General features: G+C 41.9%; 1 protein-coding gene across 2 annotated transcripts in view; it reads left to right on the forward strand.

Annotated features, from left to right (window-relative positions):
* Positions 1–970: 970 nt before the first annotated feature.
* Positions 971–15280, forward strand: part of MOXD1 (monooxygenase DBH like 1) — a 99712-nt gene continuing 85402 nt past the window's right edge. Inside the window, exon 1 of one of the 2 annotated variants that reach the window (XM_080806242.1) lies at positions 971–1280. In XM_080806242.1, the coding sequence (XP_080662368.1) occupies positions 1014–1280 (267 nt within the window). In that variant the 5' untranslated portion in view covers positions 971–1013. The remainder of the gene's footprint in view (positions 1281–15280) is intronic. The other variant, XM_080806243.1, reaches the window with a different exon arrangement.

Below are 15280 nucleotides of genomic sequence, written 5' to 3' on the forward strand. Positions count from 1 at the left end.
ATATCCTCTATTATTTTTCTATTTTGTATTGTTTGTATGTTTGTAAGCCGCTCTAGAACTTTTTAGAAACATGGCAGAATACAAATACATGAGCACATAAATAGAGAAGGTATTTACAGTCGCCACATTGAATAGCGAGCGTTCTGAAGACAGGTGTGATGTGGTAAAAAACACTTCTTGCTAAAACACTTTTTGCTAAACGTGACTGTGGTCAGAACTTGACATAGCGGGAAAAGAGGATTTCAAATTAAAATCTAACTTCCAAAGCATGCTTTAATCCTGACCTACAATGGTGAAGGAGTTTGGCAGTATTTGTTCCCTTAAAACCAAACTAAACCAAACCCAGGAGGAAGGCACGCACCAGGGCGCTAACTTTTTGCCATCGCGAGCGAGACTTTGCCAGCCTCGGGACTCCCACAAAGTGAAAGGGTGGGAGAAATGTCCCGGAGGAGATGAATGGTGTCCCTCCGTGGGCTAGGGAGCCCTGACCGGGACTTTCTCTTACTGTCCCTCCTCCCAAACCCAGGATTTATCCCTTTTGATCACTCAACTCCTCCCCTTCTCGGCTGGGCTAAACTTGTCTTCTCTCACCAATTTCTCCTTCCCCCAGGAATTCACTCCCGGGCCAGCGCCCCCTCCAGCGCCCCAACAAGCGCCCACGTTCTCCCAAAACTAGCGTGCTCACTCCTTTCCCCTCGGCCCCAGCCCCTTTTCTCGGCTTCTGCCTCTTCCACCGGGGACGCCCCTCTCTTGCCTCCCCACGGAGCCCAGACCTCGGGGACCGAGACCGGGCCGCCGGGCCGCAGGTGGCGGGGCGGGAAGCCCGACAGGCCGAGGGTCGCCGGCGGCGGGCAGGGGAGCGGGAGCGGGTGCGGCCCCTCCCCGCAGGCGGGCGCGCGGCGGGCCGAGGGGGCGGGCCCAGGCCTCCCGCGCGCCGCCGCCGCCCCTCGAGCCTCCTCTTCGCTCCGCCAGTCGGCGCGACCCAGGTGCCGGCGGGCAGAAGGCTCCTGAGGATGTGCGGCTGGCCGCTGCTCCTGCTTTGGGGGCTGCTCCCCGGCGCAGCGGCGGCGGGGGGCTTGGGCCGGGCCCTCCCGCACCGCACCGTCCTCGACTCCGAGGGCAAGTACTGGCTGAGCTGGGGCCCCCGGGGCGACCGGCTCGCCTTCCGCCTCGAGGTGCGCACCGCCGGCTACGTGGGCTTCGGTTTCTCGCCCACCGGGGCCATGGCCGGGGCGGACATCGTCGTGGGCGGCGTGGCCCACGGGCGGCCCTACCTGCAGGTAAGCGCGTCCCCTCCGGGAGCCTGCCCCGCCGAGCCGCGTCCCGTCTCCTCCCGCCCTCGGGGCAGGCGCGAGTGCAGGCGCCCCCGGGGCCGCCCGGTACCCTCCGCGGCCGAGGCTGGAAGCCTCCCGCAGCCCTGCAGCCCGAACCCCGCACGCGCTCCTCTTGGAGGTCAGCTCCCGCACCCCCAGAGCCAAAGGCGCCCGCGGCTGGGCTCCCCGCCTCCGCCGCCCGGCCCAGAGTTTGCCCCCGGGGAAGCTGAGCACGGGTGACCCCGGGCAGCTTTCCGTCTCGGAGCACTTTCCTTTCCCCAGCGCCGCACTGACTAGATCCCCCACATACACACCTGCCACGCATCCCGGTCCATCCGTCCTGGGAAAGGAGAACGACCCTTTGGGGACCTAACGAGAGGGCTGTTAGGGTTGGAGGGAACTGGGAGCTTTAGCTCTTTGCTATCTTGCTGTCTAGAACCAGAATCCCAGAATTTACCAAATCCTAGCCATTCTGGAGTCCCTAGGCATGGAGCTGAGGTCCCCTGCCTCATCTGAGAGATGAATGAAAGGTCCCCAAGAATCGTTTAGGAACTTTGCTATTCTGGGAGCCCGTTAGGATGCCCATTCAGAGACCTGCAAAACTTACAGTTCCCCAGGCAAAATCCTCTATGAAGTGGGGAAACTTTTCACTTCTTTTAATGGCCAACCAAGTTAATTTGACAGCTGCCGATTTGCTTTGAAAGAGTCGGAGTAGGTACGTTGCCTGTTTATAGATATCTTTATGAATGGGAGAGTGGAGGAGGATGGTGAGAAAACCAGAATGATTAGGTGGTTAGGTTTTCTGGACATCTTTGTTAATTTGATCTTGACAACCAAAGTGCCTTTCTCAGCAATTTGATTTCCGACTTCTAAGTTTGATTTCCACAACTTTCTGACTGAGATGCCATGAAATTTTAACCCTAATTCTGGCACTGAGCTAGTAACTCTGGCTAGAAAGAAAGAAAATGACAGTAATAAAAACTTCAAAACCATCCTGTTGTCTTTTTTTTTTTTAATAAATTAATCCTTTTCTCCCAAAATAAGTTTACTACACCCCCCAATAAAATTAACTTTTATGAGGACTATGCTTTGTTGAAGTCATTGATGTATAAATTTCCTCCAGCAACATTTCAGGCATCAAATTTGTAAACCAAGAATTTGATCTCAGGAACAGGCCTCACTAGCTGAATAACTTAACTCTCTTCTGATAATGAAGAAGAAAATATCTTCTTTAAATACCTACTTGAGCCAAGTCCTTTTGTTTGTTCAGGGTGGGAAAAGTAATGTGTCCCTTAACTATCTTTGCACGTTTTGTTGAGAAGGACTTGGAAAATCTTTCTATAGTAATATCATAAACAGGGTATACTTTAAAAGATAACTTGATATTGTCCCCCCCCCCAAAAAAAGAGTAGCATTTCTAGAAAATCCATCCAATTTGATATCTAAAGAAAGACCAAAAGAAGAGTTGTGTTTCAACATGCCATAATTGGCCCACCACAAAAACAGACTTTGTTAACCACAGAGTGTTTTCACACTGCTGGTGGTTCTTCATAAAGACTGCATAAAAATTAACTAAATGCTCTTTAGATTAACTTTGAGCCATATGAATTTTCTCAAAATAATCAGTGAATACCTATCACTATGAGATAAACCTTAGAAATGGTCACTTTCCCAATATATTTCATGACCATGAAATAAGATTTTTTCCCCCCAGTTTTATTCCTAAGGAAATAAAATCCTTATTTTCATCTCTATATGATAATTGTTTTCTTAGTGGACTGACAAGCTTACTGTTCCCTTTCCTTCATCCAACTCATTCTAGGACATATAAAATACACTAAAAATTATGCTCATCAGTTATATGGAAAGAAAACTGATCAAAAACCTTTTTAATAAAATGAAAAACACCAAACACTAAAAATAAAAAATATATCAGTTCCTTCTGGGTCATCCAGGCTAGGTGATTTTCTAAAACTTGAAATTGAATCTTTTTTCTAGAAACTATTAATTTGAGAGTCTTCATACAGTGGTATGTTAAGGAGCAACTATACCAAAAAGGTAAACAGGGTCCTTAAACAGTATATGTAACTCAATTAGTGGACTTCAGATTTCATGTAATTTTACTCCTGGTGAGAACAAACTTTGCAAGACAAAGCATTAGCTTCTGGGGCATCCAAGCATGGGCAGCAGCTGCTAATGGTTGGAGATGGCATCAGGCCACTGATAATACCCTACATTGACATCTGGGTCACCTCCCCTTGCAGCTTTCTTTTTTTCTATATATTTTATATCCTCCTTTCTTATTTAATTCTTAAAAACTTGACCTTCGGTTATTTTTTTCTCTCATGATTCTGACTTCTATTTTTCTAGTTATCTTAAACTTTCTTTTCAATAGGATATTAACTCCTAGATAACTGTGTAAGAATAAATTCTACCCAACCGGTAAAGAATTGTTGGTTAAAATAGATGCCAGAAACCCAAATGCTTATAGAAGTTAGACAGCAAGTATAAAAGAGTGATGGGCTTGATGCAATGCAACAGACAGTAGAGAGGATTGAGGGGAAAAGAGTCTTTGTGACTGAGTTACTGTTTTGTGGGAATGCAAATCAGGTATTGGCAGATCTTTTGTTTTTGCTTTTGGTTTTTTGAGAGAAGATGGAAATTTAGATGTGTGTAAATAAAATCTGATTACGAAATACTGGCCACAATCCAAGTTTGTACAAAGCACCATGTAGAGCACATACATACACAAAATTTTCATGGAGATAAGAGCCCATGGATAACTTAGTCTGGGGCCAAGAGGGAAAAAGCCAAGGTTAGTAAGGAATCGACCCAAATTATGAAAAGCCATGAAAGGCAGAGGGGCAGGTCCCATTTTTCTTCAGACGTGGCTTATTCTGTGGCAAGAAATGTCCAGTGCCAGAAGGGGCCTTGTCCTTTTTTTTTTTTTTTTTTTTTTTGTAATCTGTTGTATAACACAACACCCCAAAACGTGTTTGCTTAATACAGTGACACTTAGTTTGCTCTCAGATCTGCAATTCAAGGAGGGGCTAACTAGGGACAGATCTCTACTTCACTTGATGTCAACTCCAAGGTGAGTGATTGGAATCATTGGAAGGCTCCCTCAATCACTTGCCTGACTGGCAGCTGCTGTTGGCTCTTGGCTGGGGATCTTAGCTAGTCCTGTGGTGGGAGTGTGGCCACTACATATTGCCACTCAGCTTCCCCACAGCTCAGTGGCCCTGTCCCCATGGTGAACACCCTGAGAGGCCCAGGCAGAAACTAGATAGCAGCCTTTTATAACTTAGCCTTTGATTCATCTTCGTTGTAATCGTATCTCACTGGATTCAAGAGGGAACATAGGTGGCACCTCAGGAACATGTCATAAGGAGGTCACAGGGGAATGGAATATATGAGTGTGGCCGTCTTTGCAAAATACTTGCTTCCACACCCATCCCCACTGACTTGTCACAGTCTCCTTCCCACCACCACCTTTGAACACCTGTCTGCATCCATCTACTCTCTCTTGACACTACTGAGATTGGGAGGCAATATTTACTTATTCACCTTCTTTCCTTTTACACACACTCTCTCTCACACCACTCAGAAGGAGTTAGTGAACAGTTATTCCACACTATTCCACATTCCCCTGCCAATATAGACTACTGAAGTCTACAACTCCCATGTTTTTCAGTGGTTGCCAATTACTAATTCAAAGTCGGAGCCAGTGAGAATACCTCCAGAGGGCAGTGTGACATTTGCTTGTAGGTTGTGGAGTGAAAAATCAAGTTCTGATTTCCTCGCCTCAAGGCAATAGGCCTGGCCACCCTTAAAACTCTACCCAGAGATGAGGCTTTATGGAAATTTGCCCCTGCCCATTTTTTAACCCACTGACCCAAATGGGTATATAACCAGGTCTGATCAAATGGGAAAGAAAAGAGAAACATGGTTGGGAAGTGAAGGTCTCAGTATCATCTATCAGATACCCTGTTGTGGAGGGTCTCAAACTTGGGGTAATGTGACCCTTGGGATGCTGCTGAGGTCATTTCTGCACTGGCTTTCACAGGATTGCCTGGGGTGGGGGTGGGAAGCAGCCTTTCCTCTTGCCTTGGCTTTTGAAAACCTCACTATTTTGTCTCAATGAATTAACTCTCACTTCCCTGATGGATTCCTGTCCTTTCCTTGTACTTTGCCCCTTTTTGACACAGTGCAATCCCACCCCCCACCCCAGCCACTTAGCAACTGTGAGTCCCCATTTGAGGAAAGTAATCCGGGTTGATGAATGCCTAGTTTGTGTGACTTAGAGAAGAGGGCAGCATTGTCGGATGTGCCCGTTGAATTTGCACAAAAATTGATTCACTCTTCCTTTGGGGGTAGAAATCTCCAGTGAATGGAGGCTGAAACATATGTCATCATTTGTTACAGCCTTGCTCCCGGGCTGCCTCTATGAAACATTTCTGTGGAGGAGAAGCAAGTCTTCAGCAGCAGGGTAATTGCTGCTGGGCTGTTCGCTGAGGAAGTGCTCGGAAATTGTGCTGTGATTTGAAATCACAGAAAACAGTGAGCATTCTTTGTGGTTAACGATGTGCTGCTTTTAAGCGCGTCCCAGCCAACGGCAACAAAGAAATGTTTGGAAAGCAAATTGAAAAGCTGTAAGGGAAAGATGAAGAGAGCGTACAACCCTGACACAGCTCAGCTGGGGCTTTGTTAAGAGATATTTATAAGTCTTCAGATTATGCTCCCCCACCCCGATTTCCAGATGACGAAGGGACCTCTCCAAGCGTCGTGCTTTGTGCATTAGTAATAAGGACACATGAGCCAGTGTAATGCTCCACACACGATACTCTACAGCTGTGTGGTTCTCCCTGGCAGAGCAGATGATTTCATAACGCCACCCTGAGGAAACAGGGCAGACCTAAGAGCCATGGGAATAATGCACCTGAACTGCCCAACAAGTTCAAGGCTTCACACTACCAATGGCGTATTTCTGGGTTCTTGTAAGGGAAGGCAGAGTCCACTTCAAAGAAAGTGAATGGTGGCTTATTGATTCACTTTTTTGTAATACAGCCCTATTACAATAAAGTTGCTGGCAAAAGGAATGAATTCATTATACATCAACATGTTTCTGAAAAATGTTTGATCCGTATGAAAGAAAAAGACAAAACTTTGAGTATGGATGCCTTATGATACTGTTTACTATAACTTTTAAAAAATAACCAGTACAGAACTTTTAAATAGCCAGCTGGTTCCCCAGGAAACTTCTTCCCAATCTATGTCTTTTAAACTTGTTACAATCTAGAGTAGACCCCCCCAACAAACAAACAAACAAACAAACAAACAAAAAACCCTGCTCATAAGGATAGCATATAGGTCATAACAGAGAATTCTACAAAAATAACTTCAAATGCATACTTTTTGTTAACTGTAAAGTTGGAATTATATATCTAGTGCTATACAAATAATGTATAGACCACATTTAATTTGCTACCAAGGCCTTTCCTCTTCATCTCGTGTAACCAAAAATTATGAGAAGACTTTAAACAGTTACTGCTTTTACAAGTTAGTGTTGCTGCTCTGTGTATTTACTTATTGCTCTTAGGAGCTCAGGGTTCAGGGATGCCTGGCTGGCTCAGTCTGCAGAACATGTGACTCTCGATCTCAGGGTCAGGAGTTTGAGCCCCACATTGGTTATAGAGATTGCTAAAAAATAAACAAACTTAAAAAAAAAAAAAAGCTCAGAGTTCTGTTGATTCCCCTCAGGGCTCCTAAGTTTCCCCACACCTCCAATTTTACAAGTGAGAAACTGAGTTTTCTATACCTATTCAATGGTGTGGTGGCCGTACAGATCAGCAGCCTGGATTCATTTCCTCTGAGTCCTGGTTTTTTATTCTTTCTTCTCCTGCAAGTAAGCAGTAGTTTACATAAAAACATTCCAATTTTCTTCCTTAACAGTGAAAGAACATGTGTAATAAATAGGTTTTAAAAGTGATCAGTAAAATAAAATCATAGTATTTCTCTTACTACTTCTGTTCCCCCATAAATGTCATAGACATACATTTCTATGGTATGATTTTTCATTTACTGAGTTCTCAGTAAATGCCATACAGTATGATAAGTCCTTAAATTATGTACTCTCATATAATGCTCACTATAGCCCTGTGAGGTCAACGTCTTATTCCTCCCATTTTGTGGATGTCCAAACTTGAGGCTGCAGGTTACAAAGCAGGACAATAATTTGTGACTCTCACACGACTGAATAAAACACTTACCTATGGGCAGTGAATATCGGAATGGTCATTCAATCATTTAACCAATATTGATTGAACTTTTATTGTTCAAGTTCCAAGTCCTAGGGACACAGCATTGAGTGAGATGAAGCCAGTGGTATCATGGAGCTCAGATTTTGGTGGGGGATAAACAAATAAATACATAAACAAGAAAAATACCAGAAAGTGCTGAGAATTAAAATAGCGTGATGTAATAAGGGGAAACCATGTGGCTATTTCAGATTAGGGTGCTTATGATCAAGACCCGGAGGAAAACAAATGTCCCAAATCTTAAAGGTTGTCTTTGGAGATTAATCACAGTGTTTACAACTCAAAACATTATATACTGTGAAGAAGGTTATCTGGCATGTGCATCAAAGAAGTTAGTAGACCTTGAATATAGGAAACTGCTTACCTGGAAGAAATATAATTAATGTTTTAACAAATGTGTCTGAACCACATGAGCTCTCTTTTCTATTTCTGTGGTATTGCTACACAGATGTTTAGTAAGCGCCACTAGAGTCTTTCACGCTTTGATCTAGAGAGTTGGTGATTTTATAGAACTTTCTTTCTTTAATTCTAGGTGTCAATGTTTTTCTCTTATACTCTGTTCTTTCTCATCTGCAATAATATTAGAGAATTAAAGAACTTGGAGAAGCTAGATCAGCAAAACACAGGTGCCTGCGGAAGAGTTCCATCTTTCAGGCAATTTTTAAACGAAAACTCGGAAATCTCAGTTTGTTAGGCAAAACTAAATTGCTACCCTTTTTCTCCTGTGCAAAGTGCATGCCCTGAAATTTGCTCATACAAGGGAACTCATGGTAGATGAAACCAGGTAGAAGCTAGGCCTCCTAGGTACTTTGGACATCCAGATCCCTTTGGGCAGAGCCAAGATGGATTCATGCTATGGTGGATTACAGTCTAGTGATGAACAGCAGGGCTAATAGAGAACTGCGAACTGAGAAGATACTTCCCATGCCAGAAGTTCTCTGCACATTAGCATCACTTGGGGGTCTTTAAAAAATTCCAAAGTCCAGGTAACTGCCCTCCCTCCCCCATACCAATTAAATTTCATACAGTCTCAGGGGGTGGACATAGGCATGAATAAATTTTAGTTTCCCAGCTGATTCTGATCGGCAGATATGCTCAGAACTACTGACCTTATGTGTTGAGGCTCTTTGATAGGAATCAGGTAGTCAACTCCTTTATGGACAACCTACAGAAGCCTGGAAGATTCCAGGCATCCGGCATGGGGATGCAAAGGAGAATTCCATGCAAAACCATTCAGAGTGCATTGGAAGTCTGATGTTGAAGCAAGGCCAGCAATATGTCTGGATATGGGAAAATATTTTATAAAATAGAAGAACAAGCTGGATTTCCCTAAAATGGAAATGCTTCTGAGATGAGTTTGACAATGTTATTGATAACTCCCAAGTATTTTCTTTCAGATTTCCATGCTTCAACTAGAGTAGCCACGGAAGGAATGTGGGTAGTGATGTATTTCAAAATATGCTGAACCAGAAATCTCTTTTGTCTCCTAGCTTTCTGTCATTTCTGTACACCTTTTGTCAGTTGGTCCTAGCTGCTGTATTTCTAGGCAACAGGAACATCTGCCCACACAGAGTCTAAAATTCGTAAATTATATATAGTTACAGGGCATCAAAGGAACATTAATAAACAAAAGTTTCAGATAATTCTCAGCCCACATTTAAGCCAAGAAAAATGTTCTACTTTAAAATTTTTTATTAGAATTAACAGTAACGAAAGGGACTCCCTGTGTATTTGGAAAAATTCTCAAGTGTCTTTCCAGTTATGTAAATAGACATCCTCTCCCTTCCTTCCTCTGTTCTCCGAGGTTACTAGTAAGCAGTGAAATGCCCTGAAGTTATCACTGCAGAAGAGAGAGGAGGAATGGTAGCGGGAGTGGTAGATAATTAATATTTTATTAGGGTATGGATGGAACATTTATAAGTTGGTGACTGTCAGCATTGCCACATCTTCCCGAGGTACCAGGGACAACAATTCCATGTGCATGACAGGTCATCAAGAAGTGCTTGCAGAGTAACTGAGGAACACTTAAAGCAGGAATTCTTGGTGTGAATCCTGGCACTGCTTGCTGCTTATCGGATATTGGGTCCCTGCAAACTCTTTAGCCTCTCTAAGTGAGTTTCCTTTATGAAGAAGGGACTCCTGATATCTAAAGCATGGGGTTTTGGTGAGAATTAAATGGAATAGGCATGTAAAGCTCTTAAGCAAACTATGTGGCACATTGAAAGTACTTAAATACAAGATACTATTACAATCGGTCAAGCAATCAGTGAAATGTCAGAATTAGCAGGAGATGACATGGAGACAAATATGGCAGCTTTCAACTTGGGGAAAAGGTTTATCTGCTCAATGTAGAGATGGAGGATATTGATAGCAGTTTTTAAGAAAATTAGAGGAAAAACTGTAAGCAGTTGGTTTGTGAGTACTTTGCTCACATTAATGACCAGAGACCAGCATAGTTTCAATAAACACAGATTACACTAACAAGACTGCATTTTCTTTTGCATTTGGTTTGCTGGACTTGTAGTTGGAGTATTAAATACATGGCACATCTGAATGATAATAAGGCAATTGGCAGGGTTTCTCATTTCTTGCATGAGATGGGCTAATAAAATTGAATTAGGCATAATCATAGATATTTAAACATTCATACTGAAAATACGTTGATAACAGACCGGTTACATTGGACTACAAGATGAGGACTCAAAGATGGTCATGTAGGAAAAGAATGAAAAGAAACTAAAAGTTAAAAATTCACCGACAATACACATAGAGTTAAACACTTTGTTAAAAAATTAATTGTGTATATATAAAATGTGTAAAATTGAACTTAATTAGAATTCATACGGAAAAGTTCTAAATATTAGGTCATTTTAAACTCAGAATATGTGCTGGCTAAACACATAGATGCAATTTTAGCCTATAAACTCGACTGCTTACATGAATGGAGGTAATATTGACAGAGTACTCTGTACTAGGCTATTCACATCAGAAGGTAACTTTTAGAATAACATTTTCAAGAGATCTAAAAGAGGATTAGAAACATGATTGAAATCCCTGGAAGCTAGGATTCCCTGAGTGATGGGAAAGAACTGTCAATGTTTTGCCTGGAGAAAGGGATTAAAAAGATGTGATCATTTTTTTTTGTTTGTTTTGAGTAGTAGACAGTATTCCTCAAAAAATATGGATTAGATGCTCTCTGTTAGGCTCCAGAAGTAAGAAAAAAGACCCAATTAATACATTAAAGAGTAGAAGATTTTATTTAGTTCAGTATAACATACATTTCTGACAATGAGAGTTCTTGAAATTGAATGAGTTGCTTTGTGAAGTTGTAAATTCATGAGCTTTTCACTAGAGGTATTAAATACTGTATAATTATCTCTTTAAAAATATTTCTGAGAGAGGAGCGCCTGGGTGGCACAGTTGGTTGAGCATCTGACTCTTGGTTTTGGCTCAGGTCATGACCTCAGGGTCATGAGACAGAGCCCCGCGTTGGGCTCCAGGTGCAGCGGGGAATCTGCATGAGATTCTCTCTCCCTCTCTCTCTGCCTCTCCCACATTTATGTTCTCTCTCTCAAAGAAATAAATCAGTCTTCAAAAAAAAATTTTTTTGGAGAGAATTCCTCCTTTGGTGGGAGCTGGGATCAGGTGACTTTCAGGTTGTCTTCCAGCTTTAGTGTGATATTAAAAATAACTTTATTCAACATTCATGCTTTTAGATTATTCAAGAACTGAATAGAAGAGAAGATATTAGTAACTATATTGGAAACCATCTATGCTGTTTTTTACCCTGCCTCAGAAGTTGTCCTGTCTCTGTGTGCACTGTCCCGTTACAGTGGGTGTGAGAGCATTTCATCTTCCTACTGTGTGTTTCATTATATTCGAATTATGTGTAGTGAATGTGTATTAGTGAATGTGCACTTGGAATCTGAAATTTAAAATCTGAATTTAAAAAAATGCTTTCTGACTTGTATATACTCAGAAGAATTTGGAGGGCTTTAAGAGGGAAGATGATTGTGAAGTTGGTGAGTTTCTGAAACTTGGGGGTGACGTTGTTTTGATTTATCTCCTCCTGGTCTGCATATTCTCTGTCTCCTGACCTTTCCACTCAGAAAGATGTCCAGGTAGGCACCTCAAGTTTAACCTTATTCACCTCAACATCTTTCTTTCCCAGCCTTCCCAGTCTTAGTAAATGGCACCTCTTGGTATCTCCAGTCAAAGCTTAGGAGTCTTTCTTTTGTCATCTCTTTCCTTCACCCCACATATGAAATACATCTTCAGGTTCTGTTGACTTTTCCTCTAAGCTAAGTAAAAAACATGCCTCCTTCCCTTCAGTTTTACTATGACCAATCAATCACAGACCACCTGGACACTGCATGACTCCTATCTCTTTTTTTTTTCCTTTAAGATTTATTTATTTATTTGGGAGAGAGAGATAGAGAGAGTGCGCACACACATGTACACTACTGGGGGCAGGGGCAGAGGAAGAACTTCTTAAAACAGATTCCCCTGAGCTCAGCCTGGGGCTCAGTCTCATGACCCTGAGATCCATGACCTGAGCTGAAACCAAGGGTTGGTCGCTTAGCTGACTGAGCCACCCAGGTGCCTCATGACTCCTGTCTTCTGACCACCACTCTTATTCCTTCTTGTCATCCTCTACATGGTAACCACAGTAACACACACACACATACACACACACACACACACACACGTTTTTTGTGTCAATCAGAATATGTCACTTGCTGCTTAAAGCTCAAATGACTTTTATATAAGCTTAGTATTAAATTTGAAGTCCCTACACAACCTATAAGGCATCATAAGTTCTGGGGCCTCCTTTGATCCTTGTTGATCTCTCTTGGGTTCCATATAGTTCAGTCACCTGGCTTTTATTTGCTTCCTCAAACTGGATGCCCAGCCCTGTTCAGGTCTTTTCCCGTTGCTGCCCTCTCTTCCCGGAACCTGCTTCCTCCATAACCTCTTGTGCTTGGCTCATAATTGTAGTTTATTTCTCAGAGTAAGTATCGTTGTCTCAAGTAGTGACTTTTCTGGTCACTCAGCCTGAAGGCTTTCCAGTCACTCTCTATAATCTGTTTTGTTCTCCTTTAAGTATTCATTGTCTAAACATTTTGGTTATATATATATATATATTTTTAAATTTTTATTTATTTTTTAAATTTCTTTTCAGTGTTCCAGAATTCATTGTTTATGCACCACACCCAGTGCTCCATGCAATACGTGCCTTCCATAATACCCACCACCAGGCTTACCCAACCTCCCTGCCCCCGCCCCTCCAAAACCCTCAGATTGTTTTTCAAAGTCCACAGTCTCTCATGGTTCATCTCCCCTCCAATTTCTCCCAACTCAGTTCTCCTTTCCATCTCCCCATGTCCTCCGTGTTATTCCTTATGCTCCACAAATAAGCAAAACCATGTGATAATTGACTTTCTCTGCTTGACTTATTTCACTCAGCATAATCTCTTCCAATTCCGTCCAAGTTGATACAAAAGTTGGGTATTCATCCTTTCTGATGGAGGCATAATACTCCATAGTATATATGGACCACATCTTCTTCCCATTTGTCCGTTGAAGGGCATCTTGGTTCTTTCCACAGTTTGGTGACCATGGCCATTGCTGCTATGAACATTGGGGTACAGATGGCCCTTCTTTTCACTACATTTGTATCTTTGGGGTAAATACCCAGTAGTGCAACTGCAGGGGCATGGGGAAGCTCTATTTTTTATTTCTTAAGGAATCTCCACACTGTTTTCCAAAGTGGCTGCACCAACTTGCATTCCCACCAACAGTGTAAGAGGGTTCCCCTTTCTCCATATCCTCTCCAACACATGTTGTTTACTCTCTTGTTAATTTTGGTCATTCTAACTGGTGTAAGGAGTTATCTCAATGTGGTTTTGATTTGAATCTCCCTGATGGCTAATGATGATGAACAGTTTTTCATGTGTCTGTTAGCCATTTGTATGTCTTCATTGGAGAAGTGTCTGTTCATGTCTTCTGCCCATTTCTTGACATGATTTTCTGTTTTGTGTGTGTTGAGTTTGAGGAGTTCTTTATAGATCTTGGATATCAGCCCCTTTGTCTGTACTGTCATTTGCAAATATCTTCCCCCATTCCATGAGTTGCCTCTTTGTTTTGTTGACTGTTTCCTTTGCTGTGCAGAAACTTTTGATCTTGATAAAGTCCCAAAAGTTCATTTTTGCTTTTGTTTCCTTTGCCTTTGGAGACATATCTTGAAAGAAGTAGCTGTGGCTGATATCTAAACATTTTGGTTATATTATTATTAAAAAATAATCTTTAAATTGTCTGCTTCCCCCTCCCCTCAACTAAATTGTAAGTTTGATCAGAGTACGGACTTTGCATGCTATCCTGTATAGTTATGTGCCTTCAGGGGCTGAAGGAATAACAGGGGCTGAGGAATACTAGTTGCTCAATGAAATTTGTGTTGGAAGAAAGGAGAAGGAAGGGAGGAAGGAAGGAAAGAAAGGAGAGAGGAAAGGAAGGAACCAGTTTTCTTCTCAAAATTTACTTCTTGTGTACAGTGGTCATGGGTAGTTAAGAGAAGTCCTCTAAAATTTTAAAAAACTAAGATGATGGATTAAGATGAAGGTAAAATAATATCTTATTTCTATGATAAAACCTGAAATTGCTTGTTTTTTCCCCATTGCTATTTATTGTTAACCTAAAGAGTCAAAATGTTAATTTTACATTCTATCTCTGATAATTCTATAATTATAGCAAAGTATTAAATTACTGTACGTGAAAACTGAACTGAGATGATTGGGTGTAGGGGAAAATTCAGGATGTGTATTTTCAGAAGGTGGCACTTAAAGAACAATCAGATTGCTCAGGTGGACCCCTTATTGGAACGCCAGCCAACAGGGTTCCTATTTTGGTATTCCAGTAGCTATTTAACAGATCCCTTATTAGACCTAAAGAGTTTCAATTTTATCTGAAGTGGCTTCTAGAAGGCAAGCTCCTTGTGTTTTGACATTCTGCCCCAATTTCTAAGATTAGTGAAGAAATATCTTATTAAAACCAGCTTACCCTGAAATCTGAATGTTATGTTTATATAGTTTGTTTATACAGCTTATGAATTTTGGGGATCAAAGATTCTCTTTAACACAAAAATATTTATTATTACACTACCAATATTATTAAACCACTGTAACGCTTATTATAGAAAATGATATCTCAAACAGAAATGTTTGAAGTCACAAGGCTTTTGAGATTCAGAAAAAGAAGGAAAAACGACAAGCACCTGTTGAAGAAAGTGATGGCAGATGGTAACATTTTTCTCAAGGTTCCCCTGCAGCTGTGCTTACATTCGGTTTTCCAGGCAGAACCGGGTTTATTCATATCTTTTATTACACCCAGAAGAGTTTTTACTTCATCCTGCTTACCACAGTATCAGTCAAAGCTTTTTTCTGTTGCAGAGATTTTATTCAAGAGAGAGAAAAAAAGACTGACAATGAGAAAGAACCAATTGAACATCTGTGTAATCATGTTTTTTAACAAGAGGTCGTAGCAATCATGCCGATTTCCAAAGCCAGCTTTTGGATGTTAGTTTTAAAGTGGCAGTCAGGACAGTCAGGACTCGTGCTTATCATGCCAGGTGATAAAAGCCAACGGATGCTCGGG

This window comes from Martes martes, assembly GCF_963455335.1.
Source record: "Martes martes genome assembly, chromosome: 6".
In the NCBI taxonomy this organism is placed as follows: domain Eukaryota; kingdom Metazoa; phylum Chordata; class Mammalia; order Carnivora; family Mustelidae; genus Martes; species Martes martes.